General features: G+C 49.4%; 1 protein-coding gene across 2 annotated transcripts in view; it reads right to left on the bottom strand.

Annotated features, from left to right (window-relative positions):
- The window catches only part of IRAK2 (interleukin 1 receptor associated kinase 2), a 73,426-nt gene that overhangs the window by 30,183 nt on the left and 22,045 nt on the right, over nt 1-21,198 (bottom strand). For both annotated transcript variants that reach the window (XM_023619975.2, XM_001491188.5), the window contains one exon: nt 1,326-1,472. In XM_023619975.2, coding sequence (XP_023475743.2) covers nt 1,326-1,472 — 147 coding nt within the window. The remainder of the gene's footprint in view (nt 1-1,325; nt 1,473-21,198) is intronic.

Consider the following 21,198-nt stretch of genomic DNA (forward strand, 5'->3'; position numbering starts at 1 on the left):
CTGGTCTGACTTGATGCCTGAGGTTTGCTCTGAGGCTGCACCAGGCCTCTCAGGCTGGGGGACGGCTGAGGTCTGCTCTTGTGACATATGAGGGCCACTAGTTGGAGGACTGGCTGAGTCTACTTTGCCCTGTGGTTTTGAGGAAAAAAGGAATGGGATTTGGGCCAATACCACAAGGCTGACAAATCAGATAAGCACTCGCCCTTACTTTGTAAAGCCTGTGGAAGGAATGGGGCAGGGAAGACACTGGTCTCCATAAATATCATTTCCAAAACACTAAGAGTTAACCCTTCGTGTGCTGAAACTTTTCCTAAAAAAAAAAAAAAACCATTTCCCATAGAAATCTTTCTAGAATGTCTACTTCCCAAGCAGAATGCTCTGCATCTCATCCTGCTGAGTTGCATCCTTGTAGCACGAGTACAGAACAGAGAGCAGTGCTGTGTGTAACCTGGGGTTTTCTGTGTCCCGCCCTGTGGCTGGCAGCGGCTCTGCCTCTCCAGCTTCCCCATCTGCCCTCCTGGGATCCGACAGAGCTGGGCTCAAGGCCTGCCTCCATCATCACCAGAGATTTGACCTTGGGCAGGCTGTGCTTCCTCGCTTTACCTGTCAGGCAACTCAGTGAGGCACCGCCCAGAAGCTCCCGGCTGGGGGCTGAGAATCACAGGTGAAATACCTGGGCCCGAAGCACATGACCTTGGCAGGCTGTTTACCCTCTCTGTGCTTCAGCCTCCTCGTCTGTGAAGTGGGGATAATTACAATACCTAACTCATATGGCTGAGGATTAAATGTCACATCTATGAAGTGCTTAGAACAGTGTCTGGCACGTAGAATGCCTTCATCTACTGAGTTATTTATTTCTTTTTATAAAAATGGTAAGAAATGATACACATTCTTTTGTTATCTGACTTTTTTTACTTGAGGAAGATTGCCACTGAGCTAACATCTGTGCCAGTCTTCCTCTGTTTTATGTGGGACGCTGGCACAGCGTGGATTGACAAGCAGTGTATAGGTCTGCATCCAGGATCCGAACCCACGAATCCCAGGAACATAACCACTATGCCACCAGGCTGGCCCAGGTTATCTGACTTTTTAAACTCAATATAGCATGAGCATGTTTCCACGTATGTAAACACACATACCTCATTGTTAACATATTATTATGTTATGTAACAGTATTACCTTTAAGACCCTCTGTCATTAATTTTATCATCCCCATTGTTGTTTCCAATTTTTTGCTACTACATGCTGAGCTGAACATCCTTATAGATATATCATTTCCTTAAATAAATTTCCTTTAAATAAAAAATTAAATTGAATTAAAGTACTTGAGCCTGGGGAGGCAGCCGTCCTCGTGGGCTGCCCCTGCTCCTGTCCATCCTTGGTGTCTCTCACAGACGCTGCCAAAGGCCTCCCTGGGTTCACGGCATCCGGGAAGTATGGGACAGAAGACTTGATTTCAGGAGCTGGTTTCCCTGAAACAAGGTGGAAACAAAGCTATTATGGTTCAATGAAATGGGAAGCCATCGAGGGGCTGGGTCTGGAAGTAAGAGACTCGTGTTCTGTTCCTGGCTCTGCCTCCAATCCAGTGTGCCCCAGCGAGTTCTTTCCCACTTTGGGCCTCGGCCTCCTCCTCCATAAAATGCAGTGGGTGGACACGACAATCTCCCGTGATTGGCCCAGCTCTGATATTCTGAGTCAGACACAGCTGCCTTCCAGTCCTACCAGCTGTGTGACCTTAGACAAGTCACTTTCCTTCTTTGAGCCTGTTTCCTCACCTACGAAATGGAGATGATGATAATGATAATAGCAGCTTACCTATGTCACAGGGCTGTTGGGAGGGGGAAATGAGATGCAGATGTGAAAGGACTTCGTAAGGCCGTGCATTTCCCTGAACATGTGGGGAAGTTAAAGATATCCATCTCAGTAAACCCTTAGTTGAGCCCCTAAATATAAAAGTTCTGGCAGTCGTTTAGCTTCCCCTTCCACAAGCAGTGGAAACGTGTGCCCTTCCCCATTCTGTAGACGAAAACCCTGCAACCGGCAGCTACATCAACAGAGCACCCACTCTGCCAGTCCCAGCCTAACTCTGCAGACACCAAATCCCCACCAGGTCTTTGCATTCCATCGCCGTTAGAGATGAGGAAACCGAGGCCTGAGCAGGTTAAGTGGCTTGCTGTCACACAGCCTAGGCAGGCGGGACTGGCGAAAGCAGCCTGGGCGGAGGTCACCTGCTTTCTTGAGAGCAGTCACTTCCCCTTTGCATGAATTTGGGAAACCCTAAAGGTGCTGTGAGGGCGTATGCACACTGGCTTCCACCAGCTTCTCGGAGCCTGCTCTTGGTGAACTAGCTTCCTCTGCCCTCCTCCACCGCAGCCGCGGCTTCACCTCTGCAGGCTGACCGCTCCCTCCCACACAGGAGGCCTCCAGATCTCCACCCAGGATGCATCTTACTAAAATGCAGCCCTGGCCTCATCACCCGCCTGCTTGCAGCCTTTGTGACTCCCTGTAGCCCAGATAAAGTGTACACTCTTCACTGAACTCGTCTATCTCCCCCGTGCCTCCCAGATCAAATCCAAACCCTACAGCCCTGCGTTCAAGGCCCTTCACCCTCTGCTGGTCTGAGGTGGACCCATGTTTGAGAATCGAAAAAATGGGGGCACTGAAGTCCCAGGGAAGGCCGCCGACTTGCTTACTCTCATCGAGCATCAGGCAGGGCTGGAACAAAACCTCTCTGGCCTCTGAGTCTCCAGCAGCATTTATTCCAACAAGTAAACTGTGTCTCTAAACAAAGTCGATCATTACTGTGGGACCAAGTTTTTCAAGCCCGAGCTTTGGGGCTAGAACAGTATTAACAACGCCTAAATTCCGGCACTACACTTGTATGGCACACACAGATTTTTTATTTTCATGACAATCTCTGGTAGTTAACAGAATTATCTACATTTTAGTATTGAGAATCAGATAGGTAAGATGATGTGTCCCAAGCCAAACAGCTGAAAAGATTCAAACCTGGGTTGGCTCGGGCAGAACTACTGGAACACCACTGTCACCACCACCCCTCCAGCCCCCACTCCCCTCTGCCAAGGGTGCCGCCCCGGGGCCGCCTGTGGAAAAGCTGGCAAAAAGGGTGGGAGCATGTGAAGAAAGGCTGTTGGGAATGCACAGAAGGGACGAGAAGGCTGGATGGGGGATAATGGGTGACTTTGTCCTTGTTGTGTTTCCTTTACTGTCACTGACACCTTATTCTTTGAAATGAAACTATCTTATAAAAGAAGTAGCATAGCTTAGCCGTTCAGAGTCCAGGCGCTGGCTTCCCAGCTGCATCCACTGTGGACGCCCTTCAGGAGGGCTGGGCAGACGCTGCCCGCAAGCCTTCCCTCAAAGGACGGGAGCTCCGTTTCTGCTCTGGGTGGTATTTTCAAATCCCAGTTATCTGTTCAGCAGCCCAAACAGAGCGTGTAAGGAGGGCAGGGCGCGAGGCTTTTCTTTTCACTGCATACAACTCTGAATCACTGACACTTAGTTTTTGTTTTATTATATATATTTTTTAATTGTGGTAAAATACACATAACATAAAATTTATCATCTTAACTCCTTTTAAGTCTACCGTTTGGTGGCATTGAGTGCACTCACGCTGTTGTGCAGCTGTCACCGCCATCCACCTCCAGAACTTTTTCAACTTCCCAAACTGAAACTCTGTCCCCATTAAACACAACTTCCCCTTACGCAGCGCCTGGCAACCCCCATTCCACTTTCTGTTTCTATGAATTTAACTATTCATTGAAATTTTTTAACTTGTGTGGGGTTTTTTTACTTTAATAGTAACTAAAATGACGTATGTGTATATCCATTGACATGGAAAGCTGTTAACATATTTTTTTTAATTGACATATAACATTATATTAGTTTCAGGTGTACAATACAGCGATTTGATATCTGTACATACTGTGAAATGATCACCACAAGTCTAGTTAACATCCTTTTCCTTGTGATGAGAACTTTTAAGATCTCTCTTAGCAACTTTCAAATATTCAATACAGTGTTATTAACTATAGTCACCATGCTGTCCATTACACACCCAGGACTTATTTATCTCATAACTGGAAGTTTGCACCTTTTGACCCCCTTCCCCCATTTCACCCACCCCCACCCCCTGCCTCTGGAAACCACAATATACTGTTGAGTGACGACGAAAGAGAATATATAATTAGATATTACCAGATTTGTGGTAAAACATGTGTAAAAATATAGAAGACATCTATATATGAAGAGATAAAGCCTGAAAATATACACAAAATTTTAACACATTATTTCTAGGCAGTGTGATTATCAACAACTTTGTATGTGGGTTTTCAGGGGGTCTTGTTTTTCAGTTTATTCACATTGCAGGTTTTTTCAACAGCAATCATGCATCAGTTGCACAGTAAATTATGTTTCTTGAGAAAAAAATCAGCAAGCAAGCTAACTAAAATAATGACCAGAACGGAGACTTCTAAACCAGAGCGCGCGGCCGCTGGCCCTGGGGAATCCGCCAGACAGATTAGCCAGCGGGCGAGCACCAGACGCAGATCCAGCTCGCTGCTGCTTTGTGCCGCCGGCTGTCTAAGACGTGCTCCTGCTATTTTCCCACAAGCCTCCGCACCACAACCCTGGAAGTAAGGAAACGGAGACTCAGCGAGAGTGGAGGACACTTGCCTGAGGGAGAGAGTGAAAAGATGGACACTGAGGCAGGAAGGTGCGAGGCCAGGGCTGTGGGCAGGACTCGCGCCCAACAGTGGGAGCCCCGGAGAACACACCCTTCATTTCTCCTCACCTGGGGTCCTCCGGTACCGCAGAAGGGCATCCATGGGCCACGTGGCCCCACCCCAACTCCCACTAGGCCGAGGTCATTCTGGCCGAAACTGGGAGCCTAGAAGCGAGGTGCCCCCAACAGCACCTTGCCAGCAGGACTCACAAAATCACAGGTCCCCCTTCCACAGGCCGGGGCAGAACGCACAGTCCCTGCGCACAATGACAACAGTGAACAGTTGCCAGCGGTGAATGCTGATTTGTGAGCGGAGCCAGCACAGAGCTGCCCGCTCCCGGAGTGTGTGCAGGAGTGAGCGCTGTGCCCTGCCCCAGGAGGAAGGGGCCACCCGGGCCACTCAGAGTCCTCACCCCCGCCCCGTGCTCCCCTCTCTGGCCCAGGGAGACCATCTTTCCTCCACAAACCGCCTCAGGTGGGATCCCACCTGTGTTCTTCCAAGGGCCACGTCAGTGGTGTCCTCACGACATCTCTGTGAGGCCAAAGCGCAGAGGCGGCTCCTGTGTGTGAGGCCAGCGACGGCCTAGCCCCAGCTCCCCTCACACGGGGCCAGCGGGGCCTGCTGGCAAAGGGGGCCCCAGACAGCGACTTCCTGCAGAGGCCATGCGCACAAGAGCAGGAGATGCTCCCGGCTACATTGGCTTCCTGGAGCTCCCACCTGCACCCCAAACTGCCTGTGGCCCCAGAAGCAGCAGCACCTTCCCCCTGTCCGAGGCCCGGCTGAGCCTCAGTTTCCTCCCCAGTCAAACGGGGGTGAGGACAACCACCGGCCTGGCCTCACCTCAGTCCCTGTTCCTTTTTTGTTCCCTTTTCTGCACAGACTTGGCCTCTGTCAGGACATATCTGGCAGGAACACCGAGGCCGCAGCCCGTCTGTGGCTGACCTCTATGGCCTCCACCCACGGGGAATGTAAAAGGCTGCTTTATGTTCTCATCCTGAGGAGAATCCAGCTTTTCTGTTTTTCTCGTCCTTTTGCAGTAACACGCAGTGGCCTATGGCTGGCACCCTGGGTCACGTGCAAGCAACAGGATTGGGGGGCCCCACATGGGGAGGGGAGAACCGTCCTGCGGCCTCGCAGGGGCTGCAGCCTGCCACAGAGGCCAGCTGACCGGCCCCACATCGGGCCCCGGGTGCACAGTGACAATCTGATGCACAGTTTCGGCTTCCTGTGGAGCCCTGTGTCAGCATGCTGTGGGCTGACACGCCTTTCAGATGCAGACAATAAATAATATGTATACACATCAAAGGTCCTCACTTCTACCCTGGACCCGCTGGTGCCTGGTCTGAGCCGGAAGGCGCAGGGCAGGCTGGGCTTGCCTCCTTTTTCACCGTCAAAGCCAGAAGAGGGAGGAAACGTGGCTTGTCTGTCCCGGGTGCCTGGAAGCCTGGTCTCCGACCGCTGTGCAGATGCGACGACGCCCACTCCTTCACACTGGGACGTCAGAGTGTGTGGAAACAAAAATAGAAAATCGAGGGCAGGATGGGGCAAAGGAGGCCAAAAGGTTCGTGGGCAAGGGTGTGATGAGCTTGAATCTCACACAGTTTCCCGTCTGCCAGGGGCCTGACCCAGAAGCAAGCTGGCTACATCCTTCCAATGGCTGGCACAGAGGGGCAGCCCATGCTTCCAGGACAACGCGCTTCTCCCGGGATTATATTCTCAAACAGATGCTGCACATGAAGTTGACTCTGTAGGATCACGAGATCCAAAAATACGAATCGTGATTGAAGAGCAGAAAGAGACTAAGTGTGGGGACACTTCTGCTTCCGGATCCAGCCCCTATCACTCCTGGCTGTGTGCCCCAGGGAACAGTTCTTAACCCTCTGAGCTTCATTTGCATCTTCCCTGGAGTCAGAATAATTATAAAATTATAACTCCTCTGTCTCAGAGCTATCCCAGGACTCAGTGGAACAAGATATGTAAAGCAGCTGGCCCAAGGTCAGGGGCAGAAACCGTGCAAGTGGTCATCCCCTGTCCTCTCTCCCTGCCCGAAAGGCGCAGCGTAAGAAACTCCATTCCCAACTTCGGGTCTCTGGAGGAAGCTTTTGGGGTGGACGGCCATTTTCAACATTTTAAACCCTCTAATGGACACTGACTGTCAGCGGGCAGTGGCTTGGTCTCGAAAGTCACAGTGGCCGCAGGGCAGAGTAACACAGGGGACAGTGGGATCTGCTTCCACCTGCTTGTGCCATGGCAGCCAGCCTTGGCGCACACAGGACAGGCAGCTCGGGGTTCCTCTCCCTGCCGGGACCCCCAGATGGGGAGAGGATGGCAGTGATCCAAGTAACAGCTTTGGCAGCTGTGGGCACCAAGGGGTTGACATATTGGTTCTCAGACCCATTAAATCAGAGTCTGGATGTTCCCGTAAGTTCCTGAGGTGAGGCTGAGAACGATTGGCTCAACCCAGACTGATGAGGGTTGAGTCTCAGGCACCAGGGGGACAGAGCGAGGGGAGCAGAGCGTTTCTCGGGGCCCCCTTCACGGTTCACGGCAGTTGACAGGCCTGATCCCTTGTTCTGTCTTTTCAGGATGGCCCACACTCTCTCTAAGAAGCATGAATCACTTAATGAGGAACCAGAGCGCTCCAGCGCTTCCAACCAGCTCTCCGGGCCGGAGCCAGGCTCACGGCAGGAGCTTTGTAAGTCCCATCCGGCAAACGAGAGGAGCAACCGCACCCCCCGCCACAGAGAGTTGCCGCGAGGATGAAGCAAGTGCTCAACAGTTATAAGCTGTTATTATTATTTACCATCGCTATTATCTTCATCCCTAACCCCAGGTCAGGCTTTGTCCTAAGTGCTTTCCCACACGCACGGCCTATTTAATTCACATAACAGCTCTGCAGATAAAGTTTCAATGCTATCTCTATTTTATACTTGAATAAAGCAAAACCTAGAATAGTCACCTTATTTATATTTTGTTCATGTACACCCACTTCGTTCCGGAGAAAGGCGTATGTGTGCGGGGCCCCTGGCGGAGGGTCCTGGGGCCTCCTTCCCGGCTGCCCGAGAACATGGGTCACGGTGGCGAATGCGGGAGCTGCACTCTGGGGCAGAGGGGCCTCCAGCTGCCAACAAGGTCTGTCCTCAATAAGCAACTCTGGAAATCCCCCACCAGGCACAGCCCTCAAGTTCAATAGTCACGAAATATTTATATATTTGTTTTTATTCTTAAAGTGACTCATCTGGCTGAACGGATCCACTCTAGAACACAGGAAAGTGATTCGGCCATAACTAAAGGCCTTGTGGCTGGCTGGCCACATTAGGGACAAACGCAGCTTTCTGGGCCTCTCTTTCCCTTGCCCTCCTCATCCCTGGGCTCTGCCCTCCTGGGCACCCAAAGTCCACCACACCCACATACACCCCTACTTGAAACTCCCAACTCAAGCTAGGGAGGAAGTCTGAGGAGATGACCTGTCTTCCTACTCGCCCCATCTCCGGTTCTCCAGTGCACCTGCACTCCACCAGCCGCTGACATGACTCGCCCTTCCTCAGTCATTCACTCATTGTGTTAGGGAGTGGGGAGACCATTCATTATCAAAACTGACAGGATCCTGACATTAAGCTAGTTAAATAAGAGACATCTAATTATAAACTGGGAGAAGTTCTATGCTGAAAACAAACTTGAGGGAGGGGTACCTGACAGGCCTACTTATATGGGGTGTCCAGGGAAGGCTCCTATGAGCAGGTGCCATTTAAGCAGAGACCCAAAAGATGAGAAGGATTAGCCATGGGAAGAATGCAGGGGAGTTGGGGAGAGACCAGTGTTCTGAGGAGAAGGAAGAGCATATGTAAATGTCCTGAGGCAGAAAACAGTTTGGCATATATCCTCAAATGAAGGATGACCCTAGTGGCTGAGCTGAATGAATGAGGGGGAAGGGGCTGAGAAGAGGTGAAAGAGCTGGGCAAGGGTAGACCATGTGAGACCTCGTAGGCCATGGTCAGGTAGAACCTTATCATAACCCCCCTGAACTGAGGTAAGCTATAGCCAAGACAGTGCTTACCCAATAGTCACTTGCTCCCTCTCATACCCCAGCCTCCTTGCAATTAGGCTGAGGCCACGTGACGGGATTGGGCCAATGGATTTTAAGGGGAAATGCTATTGTCGCTTCCTGGACAAAGCAATTAAGAGCTAGGGAGCCTCTTCCATCGCTCTCTCCCTCAGCCACAGTGCCCGTGGAAGCCATGAGTTCCAGAGTTCAGCCGGCCACAAGAATGCAGGAGGCAGACTGGGCTTGACGTCAACCTTTGTTGTGTTGACCAGCTGAGATTTCAGGGTTTATCTATGACTGCAACAGAACCCAGACTACCCAGATTAACGGGGAATCTCCATATGCGTCCAGACCTTGCAACCCAGAGGAGCCTGGCCACAGCGGCTCAGCGCAGAGCAGCTCAACAAACGGCAGTTCCTTCCATTCCAGCTCCTACCCTCCCTCTCCACAAAGTGGTGACTGGTTTAGAAGCACCGCACGACAGCCTGTTCGTTCTCTCATATGTCCAAGAAACCCACAGCGATAAAAGGCCCACTTTTTCCCAATGGAATAACTAATGTGTGGAAGGAAAGTCAGGTGACCCAGCCTGGCCACACAGCAATAACTAAAAATATCTCACCATCTGTCGAGTTTGGAAGTTTCCCATTTACAAGGAAAGTAGGGCAATGTCCGTACATATTGTTCAGAGGGGGAAAGTGAGACTGGATGCCATCCAGTAACCCACCCCAGGAGGGGTTAAGGTCAAGCTGACCTGAGTTCCCATCCTGGCCCATTACTTACTAGCTATGTGCCTTTGGGCATGTTACTTAATCGTGGAGCCTCAGTTTCCCCATCTATAAAGTGGAGATAAGATTTGTGAGATAAGATGCTTGCCTGGAACATCTCAGGTGCTAAACACGAGTTATGACTAGAACCCAGATACGCTGACCCCGGGGCAGGGAGGTCTTAGCCCAACACAGCGCCCTCTCCAGCGGCCCCAGGCTCTGAATCCTATCCATGTTTTGTTGCTCCCTAGTGGCTGGAAAGGGATGGTGCTGGGGAACCTCCCAAGAGAGCAAATGCAGGAGCCCTGTGTGTCCCCTCCCAGGCCCCCCCACCGCTGGGCCTCTGCAGGAGAGAAAGAATTCGTTCTTTTCTGTTTCACTTTAGGCAGCAGCCAAAAATTCCCCAGCCGATGCGAGCCTGACTCCATGAAGGAGACATCTTTGGCTGAGATGCCAAACCAAAAGTTAGAAACTGTTAAGACCGCACAACCAAGAAGAGACCGCATGAAAATCATGAAAATTGAAAGAAAACTCCCAGGAAGACGGTAGCAGCAGAGGGGAAGATAAAATCTTGGTCATCTCCCAAATCCCTTCAGATTCCAAAAGCCTTTGGCTCTCCTACTCAGTTGACACCTGGAACCTCACAGGCCCCCATTCCACACAGTGGCTATGACAACGGGGCACTCCCATGCAGGAGCCCTCCAAAATTCTGCCTTTGCTCCCGTGATAGCAAACTCTGGACCATGGCCTGTGCGGCCTTGGGTGGCCTGACCCGGCCCTCTCCGCAGTCTCAGCCCACCACACTCCCGGTGTCCTCTGACTGAGGCCCCATGGCCTCTCTTTGGGTCCTCAGACATCGCCCCTTCCCACCACCGGGCCTTCACTCCTGCTGTCCCCTCTGCCTGGAAATGCCTGCGTGGTCCCCCACTTCGGTCAGTCAGCCCACTCGTCCTTCGAAGAGAGGCTCCAGTTTCACTTCCTGGAGGAAGCCTCCCCCGATGAGATCAAATCTTCCTCTCTCCCACCTATCTACCCGCCCTGCCCACGCTTCTCCTTTGACCACTCACACCGCAGTGGGTTATGCGTCTCTGCGTCATCATCCTATCAATATGTGTCTCCCTCACTGAAGTGCAAGCTCCTTGAGCTCTGGGACCTTGTCTGTATTTTCACTTAGCACATAGTAGGCACCTGACAAATACTTCTTCAGTTCATTGCTGACTCTCTAGTCCAGCTTCTGTGTATCTAGCTCCCTGTGGGAAGGAACAAGGGAGAGTCTCACCTCACAGGTTGGGCACCCCTGGTTTCCAGCCTCCATCTCGGAGCCTGAGCCATCTGCCCGCACCATGGATGGGCTCGGCTCCCGGGCCTGGCTTGGGTGGCATTTAACCCATTCTAGAGCTCAGCAGGGATAATAGCTGAGCCACAGCTGTGATCCTTCGGCCTCTGCCTTGATTCTGCTCCTGAGCCCCTAAGACGCTGGCACACAGGCTCTGGAGCCTGGCTCGCAGTCCCCTCCTAAGCCTGGTAGTCTGGAAGAGTCCCTCTCAGGAGGAGGACTCTCGTGTTTGAGGCCCCAGGGTGAGGGTTGGTCCTAGCCCCTGGGGTGAGACTCTTCTGATGCTGAACGATGGCCTGACCATGTAAATGCGGCCCCTGATCCCCCAGACTGTCCATCACGAGGCTCCCCTGAGATGCCCAGCAATTTCACCATGGTCATCATTTCACCAGAGCACTGATTCCCACAGTGTTCTGGTTCCATGGGAATAATAACAAGTATCAAATGAAAAGGGAATTCCACAGTCAAATTTAAATGGAAAACACAGGCCTAAATAGGTTTCTTTGCTACAGGACTTATCAGAGCCTTAATATGCTGATGTGCATTATGAATTTCCAAAGGTTGGGGGCACTGATAAAGCATACAGGATTTCCCAAGTTTAGTTAGTCGTGAGTCCTTTGTTTGCAGGGGGGTTATCTTGCCAGAGCACGATTCTGAGGTACGTGGTTTAGGAAACTCTGCTCTAGACTATGATTCGCCTGCAGCTGTCCTATACACACAGCACTTTCCCCATCACAGCAAGCCATCTTTCAACCAGGACACAAAGGCAGCACTCCCCTTCCCGTCCTCACCCAGAGACCAGGGCTTCGTCTACGGTCCAGCTCTTCTCCATGGGCTCAGCAGAGCCCGGAGAGGTGCCGACAGCCGTGGAGGACTAGTTCTCAACTGGTCTTTGCCAGAACTGGGAGATGAAAGTGGAGAGGAGAGGGTAGGAGAGGGTAGGAGAGGGCAAGGGAACAGTCGTCTTCATCTTACAAAGTGGAGGATCAGGAGGCACTGCCTAGAGCGGATGGAAAAAAGAACTAGAAGTGTAAGGATATACATTAAGAGTTGCAAAAGCAACCTATAGAGGAACTAAAAATTATGATATAAATGTATGGGGAGGAAGGGGGAAGGGAGGTGTGTATAAGCCACTTCTAGGAAGTGAGTGGATAATATTTAAATTGATAAATATGAAAAGAATAGTATAAGCACATTATTTAGTGACAGTACTATGTGATAGAGAATATCCAGTCCCCTGGTCTTCCTACATTCTAGAAGTTTTAGGTAGACATATGGCTGCCTGGCTAAAAACTACATTTCCCAGACTCCTTTGCAGCTAATTATGGTCAAGTGACTAAGTTCTAGCCAACAGAACTTAGCGAAATGCTGTGCATCTTCCAGATTTTATCCTTAAAAGGAAAGAAAAGTGTCCTCCCTTCCTGTTGGCTGGACTGCGGATACAGCAGTAGGAGCAGGAACAAGGATCTCAAACCACGAGATGGAAGCCATACATTAGGAACAGCAGAATAAAAAGACAGAAAAAGGCTGAATACCCGACACTGTGGATCCACCATATCAGCCTTGGATTGCCAACACACACACTACCAGTTGAAAGAAACCCTCTTTTTGTTTAGGCTGCGGTATTTTGGTCTCCCTTACAGCAGCCAAACCAATATAACAACCAAGACAGAATCTGGCACCCAGGAGTGGAGCTCTAGGCAGCAAGGATCCAGACATTGCAGGCTGGAAAGCTGGTTACTCTTCTCACACCAAAGCAAAGAAGTGGGTAAAACCATGACCTGTGACACTTGGAAGACAGTCCATGTGCTGACGGCACCTGTAACTCTAAGGGGAGAAGTTGAAAATGTTTTAAATGTTGGTGTACGTGGCTCTCTTTTGGGATCCTCCAACAAGAGAGATTAACTCCAGTGAAGCCAGACTATGAACAAGCAGAATTGAAAAGGAAGACTGTCTCAACCTTGAGTTAACGATCCAAGCTGACTGAAAAGCCCCATTCTAAGGGCACTCAAGAGACAGCCTCAGCAGAAGCTAAGACTGTGATCCCAACCTTTCTAATCACCATGCCACCTTTGTCAGTTCCACCAATGAACCTCAGAAGAGGGTGTCTGCCAGAGACACAGAGCCCAGCGCCAAGTTAAGAGGCTTCCTTCCCATCCAAGTTACGTTTCAGGTGGCCTCCAGGGAAGCTCCAGGCAAGCATGTTAAATTAAAGGGGTGGGGGGTGGGGGGAGCTGAGCACTCAGGCCACTGAACCAAAGATCAAACATTTCAGGGTTAAGAACTAAGACTTGTCTAGGCTGGTTTGTTAGCTGTGCTTATCACATGTGGAACTAATTAGAAGCCAAGAGACCGGAAGCTTCTAGTTCTTTGAGAGAATTGTATTGCCAGAGAAACTAGAGGCCGGGTGTGACAAAAGCTTGTAATCATTTGACCCCTACAGCTCCCCGCAGACCCCCAAAAACACACATTAGCAGGAAGTGGACTGTGAGAGCCATGTAGCCCTCCATAAGGGACTCTCCCCGGTTCCCACTTCAGATGAGGCCACAGAGAATAATGAACAGGAAAGCTCCCCCCAGTGCCATCCCCCGACGACAGAGCCAGAAGAAAGGGATCCTTTATCTACATCAGAATCGCTTGGAGGGCTTGTTAAAACACAGACTCAGGGCACCCACCTCTGGAGTTTCTGAGTCAGAAGATGAGGCAAGGCCTAAGAATTTGCCTTTTTTTTGAGGAAGATTAGCCCTGAGCTCACATCTGCTGCCAATCCTCCTCTTTTTGCTGAGGAAGACTGGCCCTCAGCTAACATCCGTGCCCATCTTCCTCTGCTTTATATATGGGACGCCTACCACAGCATGGCGTGCCAAGCGGTGCCATGCCCACACCAAAGCGGCAAACCCCAGGCCGTCGAAGTGGAACGTGCGCACTTAACTGCTGTGCCACTGGGCCGGCCCCAAGAATTTGCATTTCTAACAAGTTCCCAGGTGCTGCGGATGCTTCGAAGTATGGGGAACACACTTTGAGAATCACTGGTCTACTGACAAGAACAAGCGGCTGCCAGGTGGACTAAGCAGAGGACTTGCCCCTCTAGCCAGAGGGGACCTTTCACAACTGCTGCGCAGCCAGACGTGTCGACTGCTACAGACAAGTGACTACAGGGGGTTCCTCATTTCAAATGGGAGCTTTGGTTGTGGCTTCCTGCTCAGATTCCACCATTGAGTTTTGGTTGTGTTGGGGGGAAAGGAGCACAAAACTTCTCTTTGGGGGAGATGTACAGGATCTTCAGGGGCTGATAGAGAATCTGTGGGGCATCACCCACAGATCAGAGGCCTTGAGCTACAGGAAGGAACTGATCAGGACTCCAAGCCTGTCTCCCCTGGGCAAAGGGCGAGCATGTTCTATGTGTGGGAAGACAGGTGTATGTGGATGCTTGGGTGGCCCAAAGGGGAGGACTGTAGCGAGACTGCTGTCCCTCTACTTTTATTCCATCCTCTTCTAGAGTCATAGAAGCTTCCGTTGTGCATATCACCTCCCAGTTGTAAAAGTTAATAAACATAAACCTCATTTAAAATGGGGTCGAGAGGCCAGAAGGGGCAGCTCTCAAGCCCCATGATGACGGCAGAGCCCAACAGGAAGAAGAAAAACTTCCTCTTCTTGCCCAGCAAGAGCTCAGCCAAAGAGAGACTGTGACAACTCAGCCACGAAAAAGCCACGACACATCGGACTCTCCATTCCTTCAATGGGCTCCTTGTTTACAATAGCCCTCCCACCTTCCTCTTCCTCTCTATAAGAGTTTCTCCTCTCCTAATTGCTCAGAACTTGCACGTGGCTCACCATGGCTGCAGATCTCAAATTGCTATTCTTCAGTGATCCTGAATAAACCCATTTTTGCTGGAGAAATAAGTGGCTGTCTATTTGTTTAAGGCCAACATTTGGTGGCCCATGTGGGGGTCCAGAGAAGATGCCTGACAGCTCCAAGGCTGGGGTGGGCAAACAGGTGTTGGTACCCACAGAGCCCAGTGAGCTCACTGTCTTTCTCACCAACCCTGGAGTGTGAGGGTAAGTCTTGCTCCTGGATTTGTGCTTCTACTCTCTGCATTTTGAAGTTCTCCAGGCTCTATTCAGGATCTATTTTAAGACTTTGTCCTTTTCTGGTTAAGGCCTGGTTTTGCCTGTGAGCACTCGGTTGGCATTTCAGCCTGACTTTTGAATCAGGCTGTTCCACTGGAACTGGCTGCTCAGCCTTCAGTCCAATTCCTCTGGAATCCGACTGTTTCACTGGAACTGTGCCATTTGGCCTTCAGCCTGATTCCTTTGGAACCAGGCTGTTCTACTGCAACTAGCTGTTTCGCCTTTGGTCTAACTCCTTCAAGATGAGGCTGTTTTAGTGCAGCTGTGTCTTCAGCCTTCAGCCTGACTCCTTCGGGATTAGGCTGATCCCTTAGAACTGTGCTGGGAGTAAGCCTGCAGGCTGCTGGAGCTGTTTAAGCTGTTTGAGCTGTTTGAAAATTATTCTTTTACTCTAGAGAAAAACCTCTGAGAAATGAGATCCCAGTTACCCAAATATTTTGGGGGCACTCCTCCTACAGGGACCCTGGCCAATTTTTTGTTTAAACACTGCAGTCTTTCCTCATGTGCATTTCTAAATAAATGAATCGACTTAACCAAAGGTAATTTAGAACACCAATGGCCATTATGGGAAACTTTTGAACTCCCCAAGCTTACCTTTTTTTTTTGCTTGAGGAAGATTGTCCCTGAGCTAACATCTGTGTCAATCTTCCTTTATTTTGTATATGGGTCACTCCCACAGCATGGCTTGACGAGCAGTGTAGGTCTGCACCTGGGATCTGATCCCGTGAACCCCAGGCCACCAACATGGAGCATGTGGAACTTACCCACTACGCCACAGGGCTGGCCTCCCAAACTTACTTTTCTTAAAACCAAATTGGGCAAGCATAACTCTGTAATTTCCAAAACTGAATCAAACACCTATTTCCATTGGTATTTTGAGACTTCCAAACGCTATCAGGAGTCTAAGATTGCCTCTTTGCAGGATAAAATTTTAAGATTAACGGAAGCAAATAAACAATTAGAAAAAGATAAAATGGCTTCTGAAGCCTTATGTTCCTCTCCCCAGGCTCCTCGTGCTCAGGCCTCGCCTCCATTGCCACCTCCCTCCTCCCCTTCCATACTGTCTACACCTCCTCCATACCCTCGGTTCCCCCACACTAACTCTCTCACGAAACTTCCCCTTTTCCCTGGACCTCTCCCCACTCCCTCTTCCTCTGAACCTGTCAGAACCTGTCCCAGATCCTTCTGAGGATCCAAAGGCTAAACCCTTAATTTCTTATATTCCCTGGACTAAAGCTGAACTGCTAACCATAGTCAAAGTCTTCCCAAAAGTAAGTGAAGATCCTCACAAATTTGCGGAGGGATTTAATATAGTTATTCACACTTATCAACCTGGTTTCTCTGACTTACATCACCTAGTTCATATGCTTGTTGGTGAAGGCCAAGCCCAGCACTGGATGAAAACCATAAATTGGGAAAATCCCGAGAGGGCTGTAGAATTACAACCAGGAGACCAACCCGCTGACCTGTTGTATGTCCAGGCTTAGGCAATAGCTAGGTGACTTCATCCGGCAAGTCCTAGGGCTTTCCCAAAGCCTGTTGATTGGAACAAAATTCAGCCTCGCTCACAAAAACCTGATGAACCTGTTCATGGCTATTACAATCAACTTTAGATTGTTTTTAAATAAAATTCTGTTTTTTCTTCAGATGTTGGGTTCCACCCAGGTAGCTTTTTATCTCTATGTTTATTGCTGGGCTAAACCAGGACCTTTCCCTTCTAGTAAAAAGTACCAGGATGGAATGGGAAACTGTGTCCACTTCCGATTTAGTTAATCTGGGAAACTAGCTCTCTCACACCCTAGCTGAGTCACCGAAAAGAAAGACTGATAAAATTCTTAATCTGCAACTCCAGCAAATGAAGGCCCCTAAACAAAACCAAAATTCTTCTAGTTTCTTTCCTAGTTATTACTGCAAAGAGCCAGGACATTGGAAAAGAGATTGGGACTCATTTAAGCGCTTCGGGCCACTTCAGCCCTCTCACCAGCCTTTCCAGCGTCCTCCAAATTCTAAATGACAGGGCTCCAAGGAACCACAGGGGCTCTTCCGAATCCTGCCTCTTAATCAACTGGGGGAAACACTTCTCCAGATTGGAGATGAATTTCTTTCTGTCCTAACTGACACTGGAGCCACACTCTTGGTGCTCAGCCCCACAACTGTAAAGCAGCCCCGCCACGGGAATACTAAAACAGTTCAAATAGTGGGCATTTCTGATAAGCCTCAACAGGTTCCCCTCTCTGATCCTATTTTCTTTTATTTAGGCCCTTTGAGAGACACACCCTTTTCTCCTTAGTTCCTCTGCCCCTATTCATTTACTAGGCTGGGACTTGGAAAAGTATCATGCCGGAATTTCTTTCTCCCAGGGGAAATAATTCCAGAATTTCCCGTTTGGCCATCAAAACAGCCAACCAGGGGGCCAGCCCCGTGGCCGAGTGGTTAAGATGTCGCGCTCCGCTTCAGTGGCCCAGGGTTTTGCTGGTTCGAATCCTGGGCACGCACATGGCGCCATTCATCAAGCCATGCTGAGGCGGTGTCCCACATGCCACAACTAGAAGCACCCACAACTGAAAATACACAACTATGTATTGGGGGGGCTTTGGAGAGAAAAAGGAAAAATAAAACCTAAAAAAAAAAAAAACAGCCAGCCAAGAGAATTAAAAGACCCTTTGCCATCTTTTATTTGCTCTGTATCTGACAGTACTAGAGCTCATTCTGGAAATACTGATCACTTGTCCCTATTGAATCAACTACCACCCTCCTTATAGGCAAAATCTCCAACTGATATTGGTAAAATGCACAGCGTGCCTCCCATCAAGATTCAAATAGATCCCTCCAAACCTCTCCCCAGAATTAATCAATATCCTATAAGTAAAGAAATCCATCAAGGTAGAAAGCCCATAATAGAGGATTACGAGGCTCAAGGCTTATTATCCCTTGCACTAGTCTTTTACCTGCAAGAAAACCCAAGGACCAAGGCTGGAGGTTTGTCCAGGACCGCCGAGCAATAAACAACATCCTTATCCCTCGACACCCTGTTGTTCCTAACCCTCCTACGCTACTAACATCCATTCCACTGGGAGCAAATTCTTTCTTTCCTTCTTTCTTTTTTGAGGAAGATTAGCCCTGAGCTAACTGCTGCGAATCCTCCTCTTTTTGCTGAGGAAGACTGGCCCTGAGCTAACATCCGTGCCCATCTTCCTCTGCTTTATATGTGGGACGCCTGCCACAGCATGGCATGCCAAGCAGTGCCACGTCTGCACCTGGGCAAACCCCAGGCCGCCAAAGCAGAACGTGCACACTTAATTGCTGCGCCACCGGGCCGGCCCCAGGAGTGAATTCTTTATGATAATCGATGTCTGCAGTGCATTCTTTAGCATTGCAGTGGATGAAACTGGCCCAAACCTCTTTGCTGTCACTTGGGAAGGAACACAATTCACCCGGACAGTAATGCCTAGAGTTTTACTGCTGCGCCTTCTTAGTTCTCACAAATCCTGAACGCTGATCTGGAGGATACAAAATTCCGCAGGGGTTCTACTTTGTTGCAACATGTGGGCCATCTGCCTGTTTCCCTCCCAAGTCTCCTCACAGGAAGTCAGCATCTCCTTGCTAAAGCTTTTAGCCCTACAAGGATGGAAGATCACCAAAGAGAAATCGCAGTTTGCCCAAAATACTTCAACATTTAGGGCATCAGATATCAGAACAAGGGCTACACCCAGATCCAGACATGCTTCACGGTGTCCTAAGTTTCCCAAAGCCCAAAACTAAGTGCCAACTGGAAGGTTCTCTCGGACTAGCTGGTTATTGCAGAAACTGGATTCCAAATTTCTCTTACGACCAAACCTCTGTATATTTTACTAAAGAACAACAATGCCAACCCAATTCTATGGGAAGAATTGAACAATACAGCCCTTAAGGCCTTGAAGGAAAGTTGATGAACCCACCTGCCCCTGGACATCCCAATTATCAGATTCCCCTTTTCCTTTTTGTAATATAAAAGGAGGGGAACGCCTTTGGGGCACTCACCCAAAAACGCGGGGACCACCATTGTCCCATACAGTATTACAGCCAGCAACTGGATGCTGTGGCATGGGGATATCCCCTTGTCTTAGAGCCATTACTGCCACTGTCCTTTTGGTTAAGGCCACCGAGAAAATCCTTGTGTATCCTTTTAACCATCTCTGTACCTCACGCAGTAGAAGCCCTCCTGAATTCCCGCCACACTCAACACATTTCAGCCAGTCACCTCAGCTCCTGTGAAATCCTTTTGTTAACCACTCCTCCTGTAACTCTTTCACGCTCTAATAACTGTAACTCTGCCACTCTTCTCCCCTCTGCTACCAATGAGGCCCCTCAGGGCTTTTAACACTGATGTGTCACCTCCTGGTGATCTGCAGGAAACTCCTATGAATAATGCTGCCTTGTCATGTTCACTGATGACAGGTGACAATGGTGAGCACTGTGCTGGGTGTGATGTTGCAACTCCCTTTGCTATTACTGAAGCAGCATCTTTACCTATGGCTACTTCGGCCCCATATGCTGAATTGTACACTCTTATACTGGCTTGTACTTTAGCCAAGGGCAAAATTGCCAAGACTTATACTGACATGAGACACGCTTTCAGAGTAGGTCATGATTTTGGAATGTTGTGGAACTAACATGGCTCCCTTACTTCCAATGGAAATAAAATTTAAAATGGCCCCTATGTTCAGGATCTACTGAATGCTATAATTTTACCCGCTGTTTAGCTATTATTAAGATCCCCAAGAATTCTAAACTTGACTCTCTGGAAGCTAAGGGAAATCAGCTTCCAATACCTCCGCAAGTTATGCTGCCCTTAAAGGAACCAAGAGCAGCCAAGCCTCTGTCATGGTCCAAAGGGATATTTCCCCAAATGATAACTTAGAAAAAGCGGCTAGAGAAGCCCAACAATTGGCCTCAGAAGAGTAAAAACATGAGTGGAAATTGGAAATTCAACAATCGTTGGTTTGATAAAAAGAGAAAGCTCTGGTTCGGACCAAATTAACAACCTAGTCCTACCGGAGACTCTAAAATTCCCAGTCCTCACCACTGTACGTGCATCAAAATACGGCTCTATTGACAAAATGACAGCATTCATGAATCAACATTGGAGGACAAATATTAAGAAGAATGCGAAAAGTGCCTAATTCACTTGTCCCATTTGTCCAAAATACAACCCAGGCCAGCCTGTTGGTACTGCTCCCGGACACATCAAATGCCTAATGGACCATTTGAAGTTTGATAAATGCATCTCATACAACTTCCCCCATCTCGTGGATATAAACCTGTTTTAGTCATGGTCTGTACGTTTTCTCACTGGACTGAAGCCTCTCTTGCAGACAAGCTAACGCCTCTTCCATGGCTGAGATCCTTTTGGAAAAGATTATCCCTACCTGGGGAACTCCTCTCCAACTTCACAGTGATCAAAGAACCCATTTTATTGGTCAGGCGCTTCGACAAGTCTGTGCTAGTTGGCCTGTTTCACAACACTGTCACTGTGCTTATCACCCTCAATCCTCTAGTTTAGTGGAATGCACTAATGGCATTATTAAGACTCAACTGGCGAAATTTGCAGAGACCCTCCAAACACCCTGGTCCAAAGCACTGCCATTGGTCCTTCTAAACCTCAAATCCACCCCTCTGGAACTCATAAACTCTCCCCTTTGAGAGAGTCACAGGATGCCCAGTGCACTTGGCTCCTGCCTCTTTTGACCTACAGCTGATAAAAGGAGATATACTCCTATATCGCAAAGGCCTAACTGCTTCTATTAAAACTAACCACGTTTTGGTAGAGTGATCTTTCACAGTGCGCTCCAGGGAGACAGAGACCTTAAGCACTACACCTTGCAACCCAGGGATCTCATCTATTAGAAAAGACACCTCCAGGAGGATTCCCTTTAACCTCACTGGAAAGGCCCCTGTCAGGTACTGTTACTAACGCTTGTGCTGCCAAACTCCAGGAAACAGCCTCTTGGATTCACGTGACACACCTACAGAAAGCACCAAGCCCTGACTGGACCTGCCCACCCATCATCAGGTGACCTGGAAGTAAAGATTTCCCAGAATTGAAGCAGATGACAGTGGATAGGACAGCTTTCCCAGATGTCCAGACCAGGCCCATTGGAAGTCTGCCAAACCTCTGATGATGACATAACGCTTCAG

Source organism: Equus caballus, chromosome 16 (assembly GCF_041296265.1).
Source record: "Equus caballus isolate H_3958 breed thoroughbred chromosome 16, TB-T2T, whole genome shotgun sequence".
NCBI classification, from domain to species: domain Eukaryota; kingdom Metazoa; phylum Chordata; class Mammalia; order Perissodactyla; family Equidae; genus Equus; species Equus caballus.